This window comes from Hibiscus syriacus, unplaced genomic scaffold (genome assembly GCF_006381635.1).
Source record: "Hibiscus syriacus cultivar Baekdansim isolate YM2019G1 unplaced genomic scaffold, ASM638163v2 tig00110387_pilon, whole genome shotgun sequence".
In the NCBI taxonomy this organism is placed as follows: Eukaryota; Viridiplantae; Streptophyta; class Magnoliopsida; order Malvales; family Malvaceae; genus Hibiscus; species Hibiscus syriacus.
This window is the reverse complement of record NW_024062717.1, coordinates 6574371-6596617: the sequence shown is the minus strand read 5'-3', so window position 1 is coordinate 6596617 and position 22247 is coordinate 6574371. Positions and strand designations below refer to the sequence as shown.

At 35.5% G+C, this 22247-nt stretch overlaps 4 protein-coding genes, 1 non-coding gene and 1 pseudogene across 7 annotated transcripts in view; 2 read left to right on the top strand and 4 right to left on the bottom strand.

Annotated features, from left to right (window-relative positions):
* The first annotated feature begins 292 nt into the window (after nt 1-292).
* LOC120122642 (pentatricopeptide repeat-containing protein At5g44230-like) lies at nt 293-1289 on the top strand. Its single transcript, XM_039141764.1, has one exon. The coding sequence runs from the start codon at nt 876-878 to the stop codon at nt 1257-1259; it is 384 nt and encodes a 127-aa protein (XP_038997695.1). The 5' UTR covers nt 293-875; the 3' UTR covers nt 1260-1289.
* Nucleotides 1290-1751: 462 nt separating this feature from the next.
* The window catches only part of LOC120122496 (mitogen-activated protein kinase 7), a 31305-nt gene continuing 10809 nt past the window's right edge, over nt 1752-22247 (bottom strand). The window contains exons 2-5 of one of the 3 annotated variants that reach the window (XM_039141636.1): nt 19829-19838; nt 3928-3961; nt 3419-3859; nt 1752-2611 (exon numbers count right to left, since the gene is read on the bottom strand). In XM_039141636.1, the coding sequence (XP_038997567.1) occupies nt 1928-2611; nt 3419-3841 (1107 nt within the window). In that variant the 5' untranslated portion in view covers nt 3842-3859; nt 3928-3961; nt 19829-19838 and the 3' untranslated portion in view covers nt 1752-1927. Of the gene's footprint in view, nt 2612-3418; nt 3867-3927; nt 3962-19828; nt 19839-22247 lie in introns of those variants that run through there. The other 2 variants (XM_039141635.1, XM_039141637.1) reach the window with 2 other exon arrangements.
* Nucleotides 7280-7351, bottom strand: TRNAH-GUG. The gene has a single exon. It is a non-coding gene; the product is annotated as a tRNA-His (tRNA).
* Nucleotides 9257-11926, top strand: LOC120122497. Its single transcript, XM_039141638.1, has 6 exons — nt 9257-9751; nt 10118-10745; nt 10865-11137; nt 11291-11356; nt 11477-11536; nt 11635-11926. Exons 1-3 carry the CDS (start codon nt 9627-9629, stop codon nt 11063-11065), a joined length of 954 nt encoding a protein of 317 aa, XP_038997569.1. The 5' UTR covers nt 9257-9626; the 3' UTR covers nt 11066-11137; nt 11291-11356; nt 11477-11536; nt 11635-11926.
* Nucleotides 13735-19231, bottom strand: LOC120122495 (annotated as a pseudogene).
* Nucleotides 19861-22238, bottom strand: LOC120122761 (mannan endo-1,4-beta-mannosidase 7-like). The gene is made up of 5 exons (XM_039141861.1): nt 22223-22238; nt 21111-21336; nt 20585-20705; nt 20287-20447; nt 19861-19939 (listed from the first exon to the last, which is right to left on the bottom strand). Exons 1-5 carry the CDS (start codon nt 22236-22238, stop codon nt 19861-19863), a joined length of 603 nt encoding a protein of 200 aa, XP_038997792.1.

The following is a 22247-nucleotide window of genomic DNA, read 5'->3' as shown; positions in this document are numbered from 1 at the left end:
GAAACTTCGGCTTCAGCATTTTGAATTGTGGTACATCTCTCCCGCAAACCCACTACAATACCTTTAAATTTTATGCCAATACTGTGCAGCTGTACTATCACCGAACTTATACGAAGCCTCAAGAAAATGGATATCGCCATGGATAGTTATGCTAAGCTTGTTTTAATCAGGTTAAGCATCCAACCCCATTTCTTTGGACTGCTCTAATTCGTGGATATTGTTACAAGGGCTTGTTAGCGAACGGATTTTTGTCTATAATAGTACGAGAAAAGATAATACTTCGCCTGTTTCTTTTACATTTTCGGCTCTTTTTAAGGCTTCCAGTACGGTTGTTGATGTGAATTTGGGCTGGCAAATTCAAGTTCAGGCGATCTTGTTTGGTGGGTTTGATCATGATTTATTTGTAAAAATAGCTTGATTGGAGTGTGTGTCAAATTAGGATTTTAAGAGTGTGGGAGGAAGGTGTTTGATGAATTGCCTGAGAGAGATTTGAGTTATTGGACATAGTTAATTGTAGCATATGCAAAAATTGGGAATATGGAATCTGTAGGAGAATCGTTTGGTCAGTTGCCTTTGAAGGATATGGTGGGATGGACAGCGATGGTTACCGGATATGCTTAGAATGCTAAACCTAGAGAGGCATAGGCATTGGAGCTGTTTGAGAGAATGCAAAATTAAAATAGATGAGGTTACTTTTGTTGAGAGTCATTTCTGCTTTTGCGCAACTAGGTGCTGCAAAGAACTTCAACTGGATTCAGTATATTTTTGAGAGTTTGCGGATTAATCCTGCTCGTTGTGTTGTGGTGGGATCGGCTTTGATTGATATGTAGTCGAAGTGCGGAAGTGTTGATGATGCATATAAGGTTTTTGCGGAAATGGAGGAAAAGAATGTGTTTTCATATAGTTCGATTATTGCAGGGTTTGCTATGCATGGTTGTGCTTATGCGGCATTGCAATTGTCTCATGAAATGGTGAATATAGGGATCAAACCTAATAAAGTTACATTTATTGCAGTACTTTCAGCATCTAGCCATTCAAAAATGATGGATCAAGGTCGTCAAATATTTGCAACCATGGAGGAGAAATTTGGGATCTCTCCAGTTGATCATTATTCATGCATGGTGGATCTTCTTGGTCGAGCTGGACTCCTGGAAGATGCACTTAAACTTGTAGAAACAATGCCAATTGATCCTAATGGAGGTGTTTGGGGGCGCTGCTTGGATCATGCAGCACTTATGATGGGAATGATGAAGAAATAAACTTCTTGTCATTGAGTTCTTTGCCTGGGACGTGACATACCTAAGGTCTGGTGAGATGAAGCAGGTGCTTGAGGATAGTTTAAAGGCCATCGAGTTTGAATCAAACATGAATTCCATTGCTTATGATGCGAATGATGAAGAAAAAACATGGATACTAATCACTCGGGAAGCTAGATCTGGCATTCGGGAATGCTGATTGCCCCATCAGGATTATGAAGAATATAAGAATGTACGAAGATTGCCACTCATTCATGTGTGGTGTAGTGTATCTCAAATCACAGGTAAGGTAATTACTGTAAGGGATAATTTGAAAATTTATTGTGAATATTGGGAATGAATAAATTGTAACTATTGGAAATGTAGTCAATAGTATAGAAGATTTTACGTAACATGCAATTTAATTTTTATTGTATTCTCTATTGTTTTCTATGCTAAGTCCCCTGGACTAAAGAAAATAGCATAAATATTTACAAATTATACTGCCAAAGTCTTCCACAAAGAACCCACACTAAAATCCAACAGTGTCAAAAGGTAAACAAAAAATTTTGGCCTGATTGTCAAGTCCCAGGGCATACAACTCTCAATAATGTTCTATGTCAAACAATCATACTGGTTCTGAAAGCATATTATAACACAATAGAACCAAGCATACATAAGACAACTAACATCTAAGCATTTGCAGATGCAATCTCAGGGTGGTAGTTAAGCATCTCAATCCACACCATCTCTCTAATCATCTGTTCCCCCATGTTCTCATCTATGTCGAGATTGATCGGTACTTGTGCAGGTGGATTGGACCTTGGATCGTATAACCCTGACATATAAGGATGTAGGAGTGCTTCTGTGACGGTTATTCTCTTAGTTGGATCGAAAACGAGCATCCTTTGCAACAAATCTATGGCTAATGGATCGGCATGAGGGTATAGGTGAGAAAAATGGGTGCCTTGAGAGTAAGGAAGTGACTTGATATACTGTCTTGCTTTGGCGTTATCGATAAATGCAAGATCAGCCTCTTGCTGGCTTCCGAGGACATTAATAATTAACTTAAGCTGGTTGAGGCATTCTGTCCCAGGGAAGATAGGTTTCCGACCAAGAATCTCAGCAAAGATGCATCCAACTGACCATACATCGATGGAGGTCCCGTAATTATCACAACAGAGTAGGAGCTCCGGTGCCCGGTACCAGCGGGTGACAACATACTCTGTCATGAATTGTTCATTGCCTATACTGGTTCGTGCCAACCCGAAATCACATATCTTCAGGTCACAGTTAGCATTGATGAGGAGGTTCCCGGGCTTCAAGTCTCGATGGAGGATGTTCGCTGAGTGCAGGTACTTCAGCCCTCGTAGCAGCTAATTCATGCATTTAAAGATTAGAAACAGAAAAAGCATTTAAACTCAATGCGATCCAAACCTTCTTAAGCAGAAGAAAATAGTAGATATTTACCATCATTAATAACAGTCTACTCTAGACAATCAAGAAGATAATTATGTTTAATGAAGCAATTATGTCAACAACTAGGAGAAAAAAGCTGTAAAAGAGGATACTGCATTCTATTATGGCTTTTATGATTCTCAACAACTACGAACTGAATCATTCACCTTCTATGCCGTTTGGACTCGGGGTTGAATGTTAGCTACCGAATATATATCTGGCATGGGTATATGTACCGGACACGGAAATGAAGAATCTGTGTAACATGGGCCTACTTTAATGTATATACCCCTGTATTCATTGAACTGTTGCTCCATTGTCATCATCTTGTACTTGAATGAAACCATTAACAAGTTTCCACCGGTACAAGTTGTTACAAATTTATGATAAGCCTAACAAGCACCAATACATGGCCTTTCTTTTTCTGTTGAACTAAATGCAAAATGGGACCAAATGACCACTAAAGTCATCAATGCTCCAAAGCTAAAGGATGTACAGAATTTAAGTACAAAGGACAGCTATTTAGACTAACTAAACATTTTTTTACAGTCCAAAGTGACCTGCAAAAAGGGATATCATACAAAAAAAGGTAAAAATTAACAAGTCTAATGACAGCCTAATGGTAACTACTTAAAACCATTAATGCAAACTCATAGGTTCTCGGTATGAATCTAAATCCAAAATTACCATGTAGAATAGGTGAATGTTTATAACACTGAAATTACCTGGAAAATGAAATACTTGCAGTGATCATTGGAAAGAGGCTGAGAAGACTTGATAATCTGATGCAAATCGGTGTCCATGAGCTCATAAACCAAATAAACATCATTGAAACTGGTTCTATGGGTCGGCATCATTACATCTTTCAGAGCAATCACGTTGTCATGTCGAATGTGTCTGAGAAGTTTCAGCTCCCTCAGAGTTCTCAAAGCATCGACACGGTTCTCGAACACATTGTTGATCTTCTTTATGGCCAATTTCTCGTTGGTTTCCCTGTTGATGGAGGAACAAACGATGCCGTATGCTCCTCTCCCTATAGGCTTGATGGGAACATACTTTGTGTCAATCTCGAAAAGGGTTTGCCACATTGAATAGTAATGCTTCCCCCTTGGCTTCACCCCATTTGGTGGCTCCACAAGCGTCGCCATTTTTTCCTCTGAAAATTTCTACAAAATTAAACTCATCGCGAAAACTAAACAAGAGATAAAAAAAAGGTTTTGGAATCAATTCTTACTTGCCGCTTCTACTTCTTTGCTTTGATCTTTTGGAAGAAAAAAAACCCACCCACCTTTTTTGCTACCCTTTCCTTCAATTCTATCAGCAAACTCCAAATTCACTACCTTTCAAATCATGCCACTGTAAAATCCCAAAAAACCCCACTTTTTTCATACCCTTTTCTTCAACCTCTAAACCAACTCCAAATTCACAAATTGAAAATCATCCCACTGTGTACAAAAACAAAACCCCCTTTATTGTCTTCCCAGAAAGAAAAGAAAAAACCAAGAGTTGGGTCTTTATGAACAAAGGGAACAGGTTTGATCTAATTCAAAGTTTCCAATGAGACGAAAGAGAAAGCGAAGATATTATAGAGAGCATGTAAAGGAAAGAGCTGGGACGTGACGCTCACACGGCATTTCCCTTAAGGTGTAAAACGACAACTACGTACTGTTTTGGTCTTTGGGGTTTTAAGAAATATATATATATATATATATATATATCCATCTCTTCATGCACAAACAATCTTAAAACTTTTATTTTTACTTGAGCAGATAGTTTTGCAGCTTGGGTTTTGCTTAAGCTTTTGCCACGCACAAACTTGAAAGTTGGAACTTTAATCTTCTTTACACTTTCCACAAATAAGGGGAAAATGGAAGACTTTATCTTCTTGGTTACTAATACTACAATGAAAATGAAAAGGAAGTTACTAAATTGGGATTATTCTTTTGCAAGCTTAGAAATTTGGTAATAATAGAAATTACAATTGATTCCATTAAGGAAAATGAAACAGTAGAAGTTACTTTGTTTTGAAAATGAACGACGCAAAAAGTTAAAATGGTAAAAGAAAAATCTGTACTTTTCTTAAAAAAAACTTTGAATTGAGAAAGAAAAGCTGTTTCTTTTGCACACATTCTCGGCATTGTTGCCTTTGCTTTTCCTTCAATCATCTATTAAATCCAATTCAATGACATCTTCCATTTCTCGCCACTTCAAATCCCAAGCAAAGACGGCGGTGGCACGTGTACCACCGGTTTAGGCCGGCATCTGGCTTGCTTTCATTTGCCGAAATCGTCACAAATCTCCAAATGATTACGATTCCAGATGCATTTTAATATTATTTTGGGATATCATAAATGGTTGACCTTGTTCCCATATGTAATGAGGTAAGGGGAGGTAAGATAGTAGGCTGCTCCTAACATCAGATTGAGAGCAATTTTCGTAGGAGACCTCCGAATTATGAAATGCCAGGAGCTTGGTGCTTCACTAGTTACAAATATAATAAAAGAAAATTAAGAATTACTTATTAACAGATGATCAATAGCACTAAGTCTCTCTCAAAGATTCAACAATCAATTTAGTCTTTGAAAATAGCTATAGGGCAGTTTTAATGGCTGATATTTCAGTTAAAATTGTATTCTCTTCTTCCTTCAATCTATAACTAAAATATAGATAAAGTTGGAAGATTATCTCATAGTCATATTATTTAGTTTGAATTAATTGATTAATAAATTAAATATCAATAATTTTATAAATAAGATAAGGATGAGTTTACAATGAACAACACTAGTGACATATACCGATATGTATTACTAATAGAAAATATGATAAGATTCCTAAATAAATATTAAATTTTACTAAAACGATTTTATTTATTATTAGATTTTTAAAACTTATAAATATACATTAAATTTTAAATTTTCTTTCAAATATAGGTATTGTCCGTTAAATATTGATGAAATATATTAAATTTTAAATTTTGTTATTAAATTTTAAATTTTGTTAATGATATAGATAAGAGAACAAGGAATCAAAGTGTTCAATGCTAGATTCATGGAATTTAGAGTATTTTCTAGTTAAACAGACATCAAATTCATGTTCAGGAGGGTGAAACAAGTTTGATAAAAAAAATAGGATTCATCGGACGTTATTGATGACAACTGACGGCAGAGGTAGACCCAGAAGCCTTCGTCAGGGGTTGCAAGAGTCTCAAGAGTGACACTTTTGAGGGATGACACTTGGATTAGGGGTGACACTTGTGGAGGGGTTGCTTGGGATACCCCGGGCACCATGGAGGTCCACCCCTGGATGAGGGGTTGCCCGGGATACCCCGGGCTCCATGGAGGTCCGCCCCTGACTGACGGTGGACGACGCGATGGTCATAATCTAAATAAATAGAGAGAAAAAAGAGACGAAGAGAAAAATAAGGTAAAAAACAAAAATGAAGATTAAAAAAATATAAATAAAAGAGGAACAATGAGTTTTATATGGATCCAAAGTGATATCGTTTTGGTTTAGATTTAGCTTTTCCAAAACAATGTTTTGATTTTGTGTCATGTCATAATGTAGTTAACTATTTAACGGTATAATAACTAAAATAGGAACAATTTAAAAATTTGATGATTGAATTAAAAAGGTAAATTTTAGTAATTAAAATAAGAGTGAGAAAAAAGTAAAGTTATAATACTTATAATTTGCTTGTGTTTTGTTATTATTTTTAGAAATCAAATGGATTATTGATGAGATTTAACCAATTGAAACAACACATGTGGATATTTTATTCTTATTTTTTTTTATAAATTTTAAATTTAATTCTAAGTATACTTAGAGAAGGAGGGAGGGTATTATAGGGGAAGGAAACTATATTTACAGAAATGGCTAAAATATTTCATTAAGCAATTATGAGATCAGTCATTCAAAATCTTAAGGAAAGTCGAAAGGTTAAAAGTGACCAAATCTTAAAATGTTTCATCGCTTTATGCTTAAGCTTATTAATTACGTTATCTTATGGATATATTATTATAAAACCAATTTTTACATAACTTCCAATTAAAATTTAAATGATTTTTAAGATCACGCCGTTAAATTTATAAACATATAAATAATATATATTATATAGATTATATTTTATTTAATATATTAATAATAATATTATTATTTTAAATAATATGAAGTGATCGAAGGTAATATATGTTCATAATCTTACTTAGTTATTGACAATGCACTACACTTGACATACACAACTTTTAAAACCCAAAACTTTAAAGGAGAACAACTTTTCCTTTTAACTACTTAGACAACTTAATAGGTTCATTAAATTTAAAATTAATTAAAAAAAATTTATTAATAATTTTATAATATTATTAAAGATATTTAAATATTATCATATTTATATATAATCCTAAAAAATAATTAAAAACCAGGACATAAAAATTAAATTCTATAAATTTTATCATTCTATCTATAATTATTTTCGAAATTAATTTAAAGTAATTTTTGTGTAGGTTATTTATATTATTAATTTTGGAGAAACTAGATATCCTTCCTTCCTCCAATACAGCAATTGTAAAACCTCCAAAAATATATCAATTTGTGGCTGCTGGGATTCGAGCCCAGGTCTCCACGGCCACAACGTGGAATTCTTACCACTAAACTACAGCCACTTTGTTGATCCAACGCTAAAGTTAATATTAACTAATTTATATTGAAAGTTAAACCCATAAATATTTCGTGTACGGTTATGATATTCTTCCTAGCAAAAGCCCCTGAATTTGATGAATGATGAATCGGTGATGCAAGGGACTCAACATATAGGAAATGGATCCTTAATGTAGACATTATATTACTTTGCTCCCAAGAGTAAACCGAAAGCATGGTCCCTGATACCAGGATTTGCTGCCTCCATTTGCTAACCAAAGCCGACATATATTCTTCTAGGACTCAAAGACACCCTTGTCTTCTTCTTAAAACCTCTTTAATGCTGCCAACTTTACACCTCCTTTTCAGGCTCTCTGCCACTTCTTTACAACCCTTCCTTTCCATCTCCAGTTTCAACTTGCTTCCATCCATTATGTTTAAACAAATTCTGATTAATTAATTACTTATTCAACGGATTCGAGAAAAGAACAAAAAAAGGGTATAAAGCTAGACCCTATAATACTATAATCCTTTCATCGAAGTTCTACATTGTTCTTCTTGAGTTTCTGCAGATCATCAACTGATGAAAGATGCCAATTCTGTGGTGTAGCCGTGTAGGAACTGCAGAGAAGTGGGAATCTTCCTATTCAATATCCAACTAAAAAAAGTAGAGAAATCTTTAAGCATGTTTATACTACTACATACAATGACAGAAAAAAGTATACTGATATATATATATAGTAGTAGAAAGATTTGGAGTGTATATATTGTAGCAGAAAGCTTACTGTATTTTATGCCCTTAATATTATTTTTTTAGCAGAAGCATATAATGCATACCAGCGTGGATTCTAATTGGGGGCGGCCTATATAATGCAAGTGGATTAGACAGTGTAGGGGCTCTTTCTTACTTTGAATTTAATATTCAAACTCCAATCCTCCTTTTAATAACATTAACAAAAATGTCATCTTGGTATCCCAATGTTCATCCAATAATTGTGTAATCCCTCAGTAAACTATATACATATATACATAATATATGGTATTTGAACAATTCTGAACCATAAGCAACAAGTGTTGAAATCATGAATGAAGATTGATTTGATGCAGAAAGTACTGGTTATTAAGCATGAAAATAATAGGTGGTGAACCAATCTGGTGGTGTAGTGACAAAAGACTTGGGTTAAAATCGAGTCGGATTCATATTTGGACAAACCCCTAATCGAAAAAAGAAAAGAATGGAAATAAGTGGTGGATGATGGACAGCCTCAGCCTGCAAGGGAAAGTAGAAAGACAAACAACAAATTTGCAATCTTGCCCATATCTACCTTTTTTTCTCTGAGCCAACTTTTTGGGGTTTCATATAATTTGATTATTGTTATTATTATATAGGCTTCTTTCTGGTGAAAAGGCACCTTAATTTTGTTTAATAAAACAATTATCAAAGTTGAGTACCTTCAATATTAGCTAGTTTTTAATGTTCAGTCTCGCCATTGATACATGCTTAAGCTGATCAAACCATTCTGAAAGTTAAGTACCATATATACTGCCTGCTTAACCGAAAATAACCAAGTTATGGAGGTGAATTGCGGTGAACACCGGCTAAAGAAAAAGACGAAATCGCAAAATAACGACAGTAACATTGTAACATCATGTTGCAGTCTGCTCACAGAAACTCATGCATACAAAGTAAAGTACCATTTGTCTTGTAATGGATGTGTTGCCAAGTATAAAGACTAGCTATAAACTATTAATCATATTCATATATACAGTAAAAGTATCCACCTGCACTGGTGAAAAAATAGTGGCTCTGATTTAACAACCTAATTATATTTTTAACTTTTAGAATGATAACCCTACAATATGCCTATATATAATATGTTGCAGAATATAGGGTCTTCGAAAAGAATAAAGCATTTTCAAACAAAATTTTCCTCTTTCAGAGTTCAGACCCTTCCTTTGAGTATCTTACTTCAGTTCCAAAGCCAGGATTCTAATCATGTCTCATCCATCTATGTGATTGTGGAGATAATAGAGAAGACAAACAGAGAAACTTAATCTAATATATATATATATATACACATATGCAACAATTATAGGGTATTTCACTGGCAAACTGAAGCTGCTTTAGAAGTTTCTTGGCAACCTCATTTGAAGAAGTGAATGAGACTTTGCAGCTGCAGGGAGAGGAAATAAAGTGAGAAAGCTAAGTGTTTGAAGGCTAAACTGGTTACTTGATATTACTTTCTTGAATCAAGGGACAAGCTTTCTTGTTTTATTTTTTGTATTCTTTTTGAAGTTACCATGGACTCTTCAAATCTCCATTCTCAATTCAAGGTTGAAGAACAGTATGTTAAGTATACCTCTATGTTAACTCAAATTGGTCCTCAAGTATCAACTGCAGACGAATGGAAGCACGACTTCTTTCCGTAAGTACTAAACTACCTAGAAAAATTATATGTAAATTGTCCATCTGATTATATATCATGTTTAGTTCTACAATCTTATCATGTTTTTTCTATTCATGTGACGTAAGCCTGTTTAAGTTAGTGATTTGAAAGGGAAAAGGAAGAAGACAAACTCATTAAGACCTGAGAATCTGAGACATATTCAGTACTTCTATTCGAGATAAAAAAAAAATTGCTTCTATGTTTTACATGATTGGTCCCAAGACCTACTGAAAGATGTGTATCGAGAAGTTTCTTTCTTTATTTCTTAGATTTTCAGTAAACTGGTAAATTTGATAATGTTTTCATGTTGAATATATTGTGTTTATTGTTATTTCTTTCATGCAGGAGTATTGGTGGCAGATACAATAGGACTCTGGTTGACTCCATCCCTAAATCAAGGGAACTATGGACACCGCCTTTGATAAGGACCTCGGTGAATGAGGGCAGCTTCTACCAACAATCCGCAAACGAGTTTCTCCTTGCAAATATCAAAGATGATATGTCAGGCTCCTTCACCAAACTGAGTGAGATGTACTGCAACTCTAGCGCAGAGGACCCGCATTTACCGTCTAAAAAACACTATCCACAATCCATTGATCAAGATCTAGGGGGAAATCTATGGCACGGAAATTTCTCCATTGCTAACAACATGACCGAGCGGCAGCTTTTGTCTGGAGACTTGTACATTAATTCTAATGATCACTCCCCATGTTTGGGAACTGCAGCAGCTAGCAGATATGATTTCAATCATATCTTTCCAAGTACAAATATTGCTACCACAGATATGTGCTCCACATTGATTTCAAACTCTTTGGACTTGAACTTGAAATCCTTGGATCTTTTCAACTCTACATATGATAGTGGGAGATGCAATCAATATTTAGTTGAAAATCCTGAAAAAATAAGCAGAAATGTGCTTATGGGCCATGATCCTAGAAGAGAAAGTAATGACAGTCCATCCACCACCTCCAGAGTATGTCTCTATAAATTTCTCTCTTATTCATAATTATACCTAATTGATTTATTTTTCATGCATTTAAAAACTATTTCCATTTGTAATTTTTAGCATTTTCTTTTTTATCTCCATAAAAGGTATCAACCTTTGTTAGTGGATCAACTACAAGTGCAAAGAGACCTGGTAGCTTTTCCGATACAAAGGAATCCCATACAGATACTAAGAAGTGCCGGTCCTCGAAGTCACGGTCCCCATGTCCAACGTTAAAGGTGAAACTAATATTAACCGATGCTTCATTTTTATGCAAATTCTCACTAGCTTGGACCTTGATTTTTTAACCTTAGGTTAGAAAGGAGAAATTAGGAGACAGGGTTGCTGCACTTCAGAAGCTGGTGGCACCATTTGGAAAGGTACATTTTTATCCATGTTACTTCCCCATTACCATCCCACTAAGACTGAATGAGATGAAACAGATTTTTAAATCTAAAATATATACATAAAAATTTAAAATATTGGTTGAGCTATACTTATATATCTAAGTTTATGTATGGAATGATTGCCAGACAGATACTGCTTCAGTGTTAACAGAAGCCATTGGGTACATCCAGTTCCTCCATGACCAAGTTGAGGTATTTTGTTTCTTTTACTTTCTTTGCGTTATTTTTTTCTCCTTTTACTACTACATTAAAACTTAAAGAATGTAGTTTCTTTGAGATATTGAATAGACTTCTTTTACCTTTCCTTTGCAGACATTGAGTGTGCCATTTATGAAATCATCACAAAGCAAGCTTTATAGAACCATGCAAACGGTATAAAAATTCCGAATCTATCTCAATAAAGATAAACATAAAATTTCCTAGGAAATCCATTATTTAAAGGAGGAAATTACAATTTTTCTTATCTGCAGGGTATGAAAGAAGGAAAAGAAGAGCAGAAGCCTGATCTTAGAAGTAGAGGACTATGCCTTGTGCCCCAGTATTGTGCCGAGTATTTTATTAATCGTTGCTTTAATGGAATTTAGATATTCCCCCTTTGAGAAACTTGAGGTTGTACATAAGAAAAATGATTCCAGCCTTTCGAATTACGAAAACTACTGGTGTAGGCTCAAGGTCTGGTTATTGAGACTAAGAGCTTTAGCTAGCTCATATATATTTGTCAACCTCCATGAAAAGATATTTTTATTAGGGGATCATCAAGTTGGATATGTTACTTATCTTGTCATAAAACTTTCCCACTCACATGAACTACACGAAAAAATATATCTGTATGCTTCTCTTTACCTCTATTTACTGAACTTGTTAACTTAACCGAACTGCATAATGTTGAAATCCACAGTTGCAGAAGATAGATGGCTAATTGTGATTACCATATTATATATCATTTTCACTTATTCAGTCCCTCCTATGAGATAAAAGAACAGATGATTGAACTCGTGCCTTCCAATAATAATATGTATATATATGTATACTGATATATAACAGGGGGATTTAAACCATGTATATATATCATAACTTTTTACACTGCACATCCTATGGGTGGAATGCTAGACTAGAGTGCACTTTGGGGGTTGCCTTATAAACAAAACTGCTTTGCTACTGGTTTCCTGAGTATCTGTCTGCGATGGCTTTGTCTTCCTTCACCAGAAGTACTGAAATACATGAAAGTATAATCTCAGATTCAGATGCAAACTTCATGTAAATTATAATGTTCATAAGGAAAGGATAAATAGGCAATACTAATGTCTTCATAGCTTACCAAAAACCTCTTCTTCCTCTTTTTCTTCTTTTTCTCGATGTACGCCAGGAGCTCCTTCTGTTGAGCAACTGCATCTTCTAGAGCCTGACAAAGCAAGGTAATGACAATGTTAATCACTTTTAAGTGCAGCACTGCTATTAAGTATTTTCAATTCTTTGTTTTTCCTTACTATAAATTGTATTTCATCAAAACCAGTAATGTTTACCTTCTTAGTTGCTACAAGCTCTTGCTCCAAGAGATCTGCCCGGTTCACTGCAGTATTCAACAATTCCTCCTTCTCAGGGGGCATTGTTGTAGGTTTTGCATTCATGTCAGTTATTCTCTCTTCCAACTCGGATATACGTTTCATGACCGTCATCATCTCGGCAGGGGAGATGGATGCCGGTGGGGGTAAGTTAGCAGCCGAAGGTTCCTGGTTCCTAAACTCTGTTTCAGCACTAGAGGCCATGTTGGCATCAGTGACCTTCTTCGACATGGTGCGTGACACTTTCATCATGGTAGCAATGCCCATAAAAAAAGTCATTACACCAGTGAAAAGAGGAGAGCTGAAGCCATCAGGATCCTGGCCAGTTCCTTGCTTGGCATAACAATCTGCCATTACAACAATGCAAACCTTTGCAGCTATTAAAACATAGTTTATTTATTTCGTTGTTTCTAACACGTTCAAGTCTACTTATGTGTGTTTACAAATAATCCATGTACCTTTTGTTTGAACTGGAGCAGTTTCGTTGTGCACTCCAGCTTTTGAAGCTAAACTTGCACATTTATCAACCGTTGGGACAAATTTCTCATTTTGGATCATTTGGACCTGTGAAATTTGTTTATCAGAACAAAGAAAATGGGGAAAAACTTGTTGCTTTAACAATACAAACACAAGAAATGAACTTGAAAAGAAAAAGAAAAAGGAATGCTAACTTAGAGCTCAACTACTTTGCTGGTACTGGGCCTTGTATCTTCCAAGGGCTCTACATTTTTCATAAACTGGTTCAACTTTGAGGTCTATGTTGGTACCACTAGATGCTGGCTCAAAACCAAACACCCTTAATTATTGACAATATTGAGAGAAAAGTCTGCTTAAACTTACATTTTCAATATCGGGAAAGGGTTTTGGAGAGAAGGATTGTTTGTTTCCTGCCTCGGCTTCTATGGGGCTGGTGGCTTGGTCAGACTGCAAAAAAAAAACTACAAAGTCAAGCAATGGGGGAAAAGAAGCAAAAGAAAACCACTGAATTAAGAAAAAAAAAGGTGGATGATAATCATGCAATGGTCATAGAGCAAGTAGAACCCTTGAGACCACGGCCTCATCCTTGGGAACTGTCTTGTCTTCAGCACTTTGAGACTGAAACTTCTTTGTGCATTTATGTTCACCATTTTTAACCATCTGCAAGTAGAAGAATTGGTTAAGTGCTTTGACTTAAACTGAAGAACAACATACAAGATAATCAATATGAATGCATTTTGAGAAAAAGAAAAGGACAGAAAAACATAAAGATGGGAAGAAGACTGGAACTCAGAGATAGTTGAGGTTCACCTTCAAGATTTCTGGGTCCTTCCATGGGCCCTTATCAGAAAGCATGCAACCACCCTGGTCAGCACATGTGCAAGTACCTCCCATAAACTCTGGTAACTCACTGATATAAAGCCACATAAAAAATGAGAATGTTCGAAACAGTAAATAAGAATGTTTGATTACAATGCAAAGAAGAAAATTTTAGCTCATCAAATGGGAACATACCTTTCATCAATTATTTCAAGCAACTTGCTTTGATATTTGTTGCCAAGAACCTGATACATGATATATATTTATTGATTAACCTGTATGTGTTAAAACTAGCAAATTCAATTGGAGGAAGCATATGCTTACATTAATCTTAGATGTGGTCTTAGGATCAAGGAAAGACTTAACCGAGTTCCACAACATTCTAAATCCTGAACCTGCATTAATGATGAACATCCGATTCAAAGTCTGCAAAAAAGGCCAACAATTTGCACATGATAAATCCATCATCCAAAGTTAAATATCACAACCACACGAAAGCTTAACTATTAAGGGAGTTGGTACCTCAGGATAATTGTCACCATCGGTTTTCTGAAGAAGAGTGATAAGTTCCCTTACTGCTTTGGTGAAGCTTTTAAGACCCTGTATGATTAACTTGATATTAAACCAAACTGCATTCTCATACATGATTTTTATATGTATAGTGATAACTCACAATCTCTGATCAAATTTTTGTATCATTTACATGGTGATTACTATTCACTTACCACTCCTTGTACATCCAAGATGGTGGTGCTTTGGTCAATGTGCTTCTCGGAAGAAATAGAGCAAGCTGGGAACTTAAGATTAAAGGTCTTTTCAAACTCCTGTACATGGTATTTGATATAGCGGTCCATGGTTGTAACTTGCATGAGCTTGTTAGCATCTATTAGGCCTATTCTTTCTATATATACGGGTCTTCCATCTTTATCTACTCCATGGTACCCTTGGGGGTAATGTTTCAAGACATTATCACGCTCCTTAAAGTCGAAATCCTTAAAATAAAAGAGAAGAAAAAGAAATGGAATTCAGCCAGAAAGATCCATTTTGTGGGGAAAATATCTTATACGGCTGATTTATAAGAAGATTACCTCCAAAATCGTGTCGGTACCAAATTCCTTCCTCCATTGAAGCATATCACTCCACATTTGCTTTGTTTTCTCAATGTCAAACTTTCTGGCCTTCAAGAACCTGCACTATAAAATGAGGTACATTAGAAGTTCGAACCAGTTTCTGCAATTGCCTTAATAAGTTTTCACTTGAACACAAAGCCAAGTAGACATATCGAACATTGTTCGAAAAACAGGATAGGAAGTAACCTGAGCAACATGTGATAATCATCATGTTTTTCGGGCAATAGTTCCTCTGATATAAGTGCCTGTCGTAAGACATCAACCGCCTGCAACTCATCGGCATCGTGCTCATCTTCGATTTCAATGGACATTACTTTACTGCTCCTCCTACCTTTCTTCGAAAAAGAATTCCCAAATTTATTAGAGGCGCTAAGTGCAGCCTTCCTTAATGACCCCATTGCATTCTTTTTGTCTTCCTCAGAGACAACAATATCAGATGCTGTACAAATAAAACCATTATTAACATAAAATATAGTAATAAAAGCTTAAAAAAAACAGCATCCCCAAATTTCCCCATGTAATAATACGATTAAGCTTTTAGTTTATCAAAATTATAAACCAATAAATCAAAACATGCAAATCAAAGGGTAAGATGAATAAAAAGGAAGACCTTAGTTTTGAGATAAATTATAAGACACGATTTGAGGCCGGGTAATCTTCCTGATGTACCAATGGATTCCCAAGACTCAAATGTCTGCACAATGATATCATATTTCATATGTTATATCACCAGCATTCAAAGATGGGTATGAGAAGTGGGGAATCTAAAATTTTTAAGTTAAAGAAAATGAAAAACAATATACCTCTTCAAAGGGGAAGGGGAAGGCGGATGGGAGGGAGAATAATATAAAATAAACCCTATTTTTTCCTTTTATGGCTTATTTTTAGCGTCCTTCGAAAATGGCGGGGAGACAACCAAACAAAGGATTATGGTTTATTAAAATTTGTTGCAAGAAAAGAAGGAATGGGTTGGTTTTGTTTCTTTGATTTTTTTTTTATTTTGGAATTTGCTTTCTATTTATATGATGTTTTTAACCAAGTTTCAGCTTTCAACAACAGCTACGGCTTCGAACACTTTAGGAAAACTGAAACCGAAAGGCATGGCCTCTCCATTAATGTTCCCCCCCCCCCCTTCCCTTTCCCTTTCCCGACTTCACTGAGATTTTCTTTTGAACCAAGCAGTGTTTTCCTCTTTTCGCGGCAAATTCATACGAAACTTGCATTTGGATTCCTTAGGTCTATCCATGTCTAACGGAAGGATATGGGCTAATTTTCTCTTGGATAAACTACACGTTCAGTACTCCGACTATTACTCTTGTTTAGTTCACTCAACTATTATTTAATCAAAATCATTATTTTTAATTTATTTTAATCATTTATCGTTAAAAATTAATAGTAATGCACCTCAAAATTAATGATATGATGTGAATTTTCTTCTACTAAAGTTAGTGAAGTTGAAGCTTAGCTCTCACTTGCTTATCTTTTAGTCCTAATTAGTATGGAAATATTAAAGGTAATAGAAATAGTAGGACTATAATATTAAGATTCAAATTTTATTATTAAATAACACTTTATAAGATTGTATCAACTAAACCTAGAACATATCCTATTGACGATGTGACATACTTAATGATATATAATGCAAATACAGGTCAATCATTTAGCCCCACTGAATATAGAAAAATATGGTAATTAGTGTATCCCACATCAGCAGGACAGATCAGTTTTGAAGCTGAAAGGGTCCCTTTTTCTCCTATTATTATTGTGTTTTTGTATAAAGCATCATTTAATTACGGGGTAAGGGATCCTTTTTCTCTATTATTAATGTCTTTTTCTCTGAGTCGTTCTTTATTCTTACAAATAAACATCACCTTCACAATTTCAACACCCAATTTGGTAGTGGGCTATGATAAATATATGAGACAAAATTGGGAGACTTTCGGCTCAAAGTACACATTAATAATTTATAGTAATTCACTTATCTTAATGCACATATGGTGGGTGTATGTCTGAAATTTTATTGATTGTATATATTATGAAAATTTATTTGTGCCAATTTCATATAAAAAATTATATTATATATATATATATATATATATATTTATATATGTGTGTGATTATTTTAAAAATATTTTTGAATCTATTATTGAATATAAATTTTACTCGCAAAATCTACGTGATTGATAATGACCATAAAGTTATTTGATGTTTACCAAGTCTAGAATAACAGCAAATAAATGGGAATGTCCCAAGTTATTTGATGTTCTTTTCATAAGCTGCACCATTATATTGTTATAGTAACTTGTGAATTGGATATGTCATTAAGCTTCATAATCCAAATGATATCATATAATTAGTAGTAACCCATTTACATGTAAACTTCTAAAATACTGAAATCACTCTGTAAAATCATTATATTACTCTGGCTGGCATGGTATGATTTCAAGAGACTTGTGTTCCATTTTTGGTTCTCTGGGTTCTTTAATCTCCAGTTTCTTCAAGGCCTCAGCCTTCTCAAATTTCTTTAAGGCCTCAGCCTTCTCGAATTCGTCATCTTCCACTTTCTTCCGCTTGAGGAAACTCAGAAATCCTTCGAGTGCAGCATCGGCATCTTCGTTCTTCATTAGCTCTTCAGCAACTTGTGCAGGAGTCACCTTTGTAGCTTCCAGCAACTCTTTGATATTGTTGAATAGCCGGTGTTCGCCTTCGACCCCTAAGTAATTCGAAGCCAAAACACTGAAAGCCTGCATAGTGCAGTATGACATGTTAATATGCAAGTCCATTCTTCCGGGACGCAACAAGGCGGGATCGAGCCGGTCCTTGTGGTTAGTGGTGAGCACAATGATTCTCTCGTCTCCGCAACTCGACCAGAGACCGTCGATAAAGTTCAACAGTCCAGAGAGTGTAAACTGCAAAGATTCAACTCATTAAAAACACTAACACGGGAAAAATATGCATTCAATTACCTGGAAAAGTAGAAAAAGTTGTCCACTAACCTGCTTGTCTTGGCCACTACGCTTATGTCCGCTTACCCGTGGACGATCAGGTAGATTCACAGTACAATCAATATCTTCAATCACTAGGATCGATTTATTTGCAATGTCGAGCAACAGCTTCCTCAAATCCGAGTCAGTTTTATGTTCTCAAGCTGCAAATCATAGATATCAAACTTCAAGTAATTAGCCATGGCAGCAACCAAGCTTGATTTACCAGTACCTGGGGGTCCATACAACAAGTAACCCCTCTTCCATGATCGACCCACTTTTTTATAGAACTCCTTCCTCCTAAGAAACCTATTCAAATCCTCCACAATCATGTTTTTAAGCTCTAAATCAAGTGCTAAAGTCTCAAACGTAGATGGATGTTCAAGCTTGATAGATTCCCACTTGAACCTGCAAGAGTAGTGAGAATTCCCCAGAGTATGTATCTTCAAAACCCTTGCTTCACTCTCAATCATCTCAGCAGATTTCAGAACGAAAGGCAAGTAAGAATTCAACACCATATCCCTATGTTTCTTCTTGAACCTTAACTCGAAATATCTTCTTTCGACCACGTTTGAATCGCTAATACGGTTACCTTTTTTGTCCACTTCATAGCAAACGTGTCTCCATTTGAGTTCAGCCCCATGGAAGGAATCTCCGATTCTCTGGCCCTTGTCCAGCCTGAATGACAAACCCTTGTCTTTCATGCGTTTGCTGACTTTGAGTCTTCTGGTGTCTGGACTGATCTTGGTGCTTAAATAAACCTCTGATGCATTGAAAACATGGTTGGGTTCGATCCCGTCAGATTGTTCGATAACAATGGTTTGTTTATCTGAACAAAACCTGAACAAGTAACTCAGAGCAGACGATATGTGCCTTCGAAGAGGATTTGGGATGAGATCGTTGAATATGGATCGAAAGAGCATCAATGAAGCACTGATTGAAGCATAGGTAGCGAAAGCTGAAGTTGCAGAGGGAAAAATGGTGGAGAAAGACTTTGGGAACTTGTTGAATCGAAACGAAGAAGAAGAGTGGTTACTTGGATTACAGGAAAGCATGGTGGAAATTTGTTTTCTTTTTTGGTTCCTGCTATTGTTTGTTAAGAGGTTGAAATGGCTTTATAGAAGAAATATTAGCAACAAAAGAAAAGCCCTCAAAAAGCATGATTTATTCATGGTAAATGCATGTCTGACATTACAACTGGTATTCACCATCATCGACCAAGACCAAAGACCAAAAATTGCCTCCAAACTCGAATGGATAAAATATGATTAATCTTTAAAAAAAGACATTTTTCTATACCCATATTCAATCATACATTAGTTATAAATGTCACAACTCTCTTAGTTTACAACGCCAAGAATAGTGGTTAACATCAATTACCCTATAAATCATCAAAATGTTCTAATAATACTTACAAAAACAGGTATAATAGCACAAAATATACCAGCAATTTTATTTTCTTTTATAGAAAAAGAAGGCAAGTGTGATAATAAATAAATAAAATAATTCTATGATAACAAGACTTGATATTGATATACTATATATGATGAAACAAAGTAACTATAAAATTACAAAGAAAGTACTGTGCCTAATACTTACACTCCTGGACGAACAAACATTCATCACTAGGAGGAAAAAGAACCCAAAAACCTCATGTATATTTGCTCTGTTTCAGACAAGCAAACATGTTTTGTCAGTTTCTAATGTGTCTTCTCGTAAAGATCCTACGGATTTGGTCGAGCTTGTCGAGCAATGATATTAGCTGTTGAAGAGCTCTCGCTTAGAACAATCTCAAATCCATCCCTGAATGAATCCATGCCTTCACTTAATAGTTGCCAAAACAGACCACCACCAGCTGGTCCACCTCTTTTAGCTGATCAGTACATCTTGTACTAGACAAAGTTGAACAATTGGTCTCTCTTATAAGTGTTGAAATCGGGGTCCTTGCATGATTTTTGGAATTCCGTGAAGAGCATCGGCTTTTGGAGGATGGATTGTGCGTGCCATCTTGTATGTGAGCATCGAGCCAGATGTTTAGAAACGAGAACTGAAATCCATATTTTGAGCGGCATAACTTATTAATGTATGAGGAAACTTAATTTCATGAGCAGAATGCTTAGATTGTTTTTTAAGTTTTACATGATAGTTACCATTGATCAGGAAATGAATGGACTGTAGCAAAATCCATGGCGGGAATCAGATTATTCGCAATGAAATCTGTTCCGATATCCAAGCTGGGATTAAGTTTCTTCTGCTGAGGAGTTGATTGTACATAAAATCCTTCTAAACCAGCTTTTCCACCAAGTGGTTTCTGTCAATGGATTTGACATGAGAAGCCATTTCCATTATCCAAGCCTATCAATGAAGCAAATCAACATCTGAAAGTTACAGTGAATTACTGCACCCTGAAAAGCTAGAAATGAAATGCTAATGAACACATTCATAAACCTGAACAATCCTTCCTGAAGAATCTAATGTGCATCTAGGCTCATTCCCATGCCAGTATCGTATTGGTCGGATCATCTTTGTAACGGATCCAAGTAAAGCTGTTATATCTGTTAAGAACAGTCTGCAAAAAGAGAATCAGCTTTATTAGCTCGGGAGAAGTATAGGAAATGACAATCCGATATCAAATACCGGAAAGAAAAGTGGATTCGTACCGTTACATGAGTCTTATAGTATCCCTTAACAGCAGGATTTATGAAGAAATCATCATCGGATATGACGTATTGTCTTTGACTTCTTGCCCAGTTTACATATTGTTTATTTCCCCCAAAGCTGTCATAGTTATTAGCTAAGCTCAGGATGAGCTTGATTTATATTTTCTGGCCTCAGCTATTACAAAATCCAGTCCCTTAGAAACATTCCGAAACAAAGAAGATCCCAGTCGTATCAGTACATTAAAGATATACAAAGTAAACGATAAAGGACTCTACATAGAAAGATACCTTAAACATTTGTTCATTATATGAACCTGGTGCATACTGTAAAGGTATATAACCACTCACTGAAAGCCCCAGTTCTAGCCACCATGAGAGCGTGCGTTGCAGCATCACGAAATGCGGCCAAGACATTAGATCTTTCAGATGGATCCGAAGCTACAAACATCAACCAGTAGGCATTGAAACCATTTGCATAGTAAGGGTTACCATTCAAAAGGAAACAAATTCCTCTGGTCCTTATAAAGCCATCCACAGCAGCTTCAACATGGGGAGTGAAAACATGTAGGTTGAACAGAATGGCAAGAAAAAGAACCAAAGTTGAATGCTTAATTTTTGTTTCTCAGTATTTTTTTTTTACCCGAGTGGAGAAGTAAGTCTTGCAGAAGAATATAAAATGAAGGGTGCTGTTTGAAAGTTGCAGAAAGTAGATTAGGCTGTTAAAACAGTGTCTTTTACTGTTTCACATGGCCATTATGCAGATGATCATTGAAATGTTGATCATTTGTCTGAATGCAAACGGATGGGAAACAAGTGGGGTTAGAAAGATAAGGCAAACAGTAACATTAGATTGTTTAAGTTGCCAGAAATGAAAATGAAATAAAGAACATGAACCCCAATAAGATACAGAGATGATCTTTTTTTTTTCCATGGAAATCTTACTAATTCCTTATTTGTCTTTGGCTTTGCAGAGAAGAGAAACAAAAAGATTGAACAGTTTCAATCTAAGCAAATGGAACAGAAGCAATCTTTTTCACTGCAATGAAATGTGAGAGATTTGCACCATTGTGACATCTCCAATGCTTTGTTTTTCATGACCCTCCATTAAAATCCTTTTAGGCTAAGGGATCACTTCACTTCCATGTTATTCTTATTTAGTGGTCCTGTTGTGGAGTACATGTGCCAATGTCCATCAATGATCCATCTCTCTTGATTTGTCATTCACTCAGAGAGGGTAAGAACTAAGAAAAAAATACACCTTTGCCTTGTACTCTATCACATCTCTTATATGAACTTTTAACTTTGCCCTTTCACACACACTGTTTAAAGCACAACACTTGTTTATATATCATAAATTTATACATTTTATAGCATTTTGATCATGCAATCACACGACTGATACTTACAAGTATCGAATGCACCAAACCTGACCCGAATGTCATTGTTATGGT

Coding starts and splice junctions, on each gene's coding strand:
- LOC120122642 (XM_039141764.1), top strand. CDS start 876: ATGGAGGAAAAGAATGTGTTTTCATATAGTTCGATTATTGCAGGGTTT.
- LOC120122761 (XM_039141861.1), bottom strand. Junction 20,706..21,110: donor ACCTTTACAGTATGCACCAG/GTTCATATAATG, acceptor CTCTTTTTGCAG/ACTGTTCTTAACAGATATAA. Junction 19,940..20,286: donor CATTCATTTCCTGATCAATG/GTAACTATCATG, acceptor GGATTCATTCAG/GGATGGATTTGAGATTGTTC.
- LOC120122497 (XM_039141638.1), top strand. CDS start 9,627: ATGGACTCTTCAAATCTCCATTCTCAATTCAAGGTTGAAGAACAGTAT. Junction 9,752..10,117: donor TGGAAGCACGACTTCTTTCC/GTAAGTACTAAA, acceptor TCTTTCATGCAG/GAGTATTGGTGGCAGATACA. Junction 10,746..10,864: donor GTCCATCCACCACCTCCAGA/GTATGTCTCTAT, acceptor TCTCCATAAAAG/GTATCAACCTTTGTTAGTGG.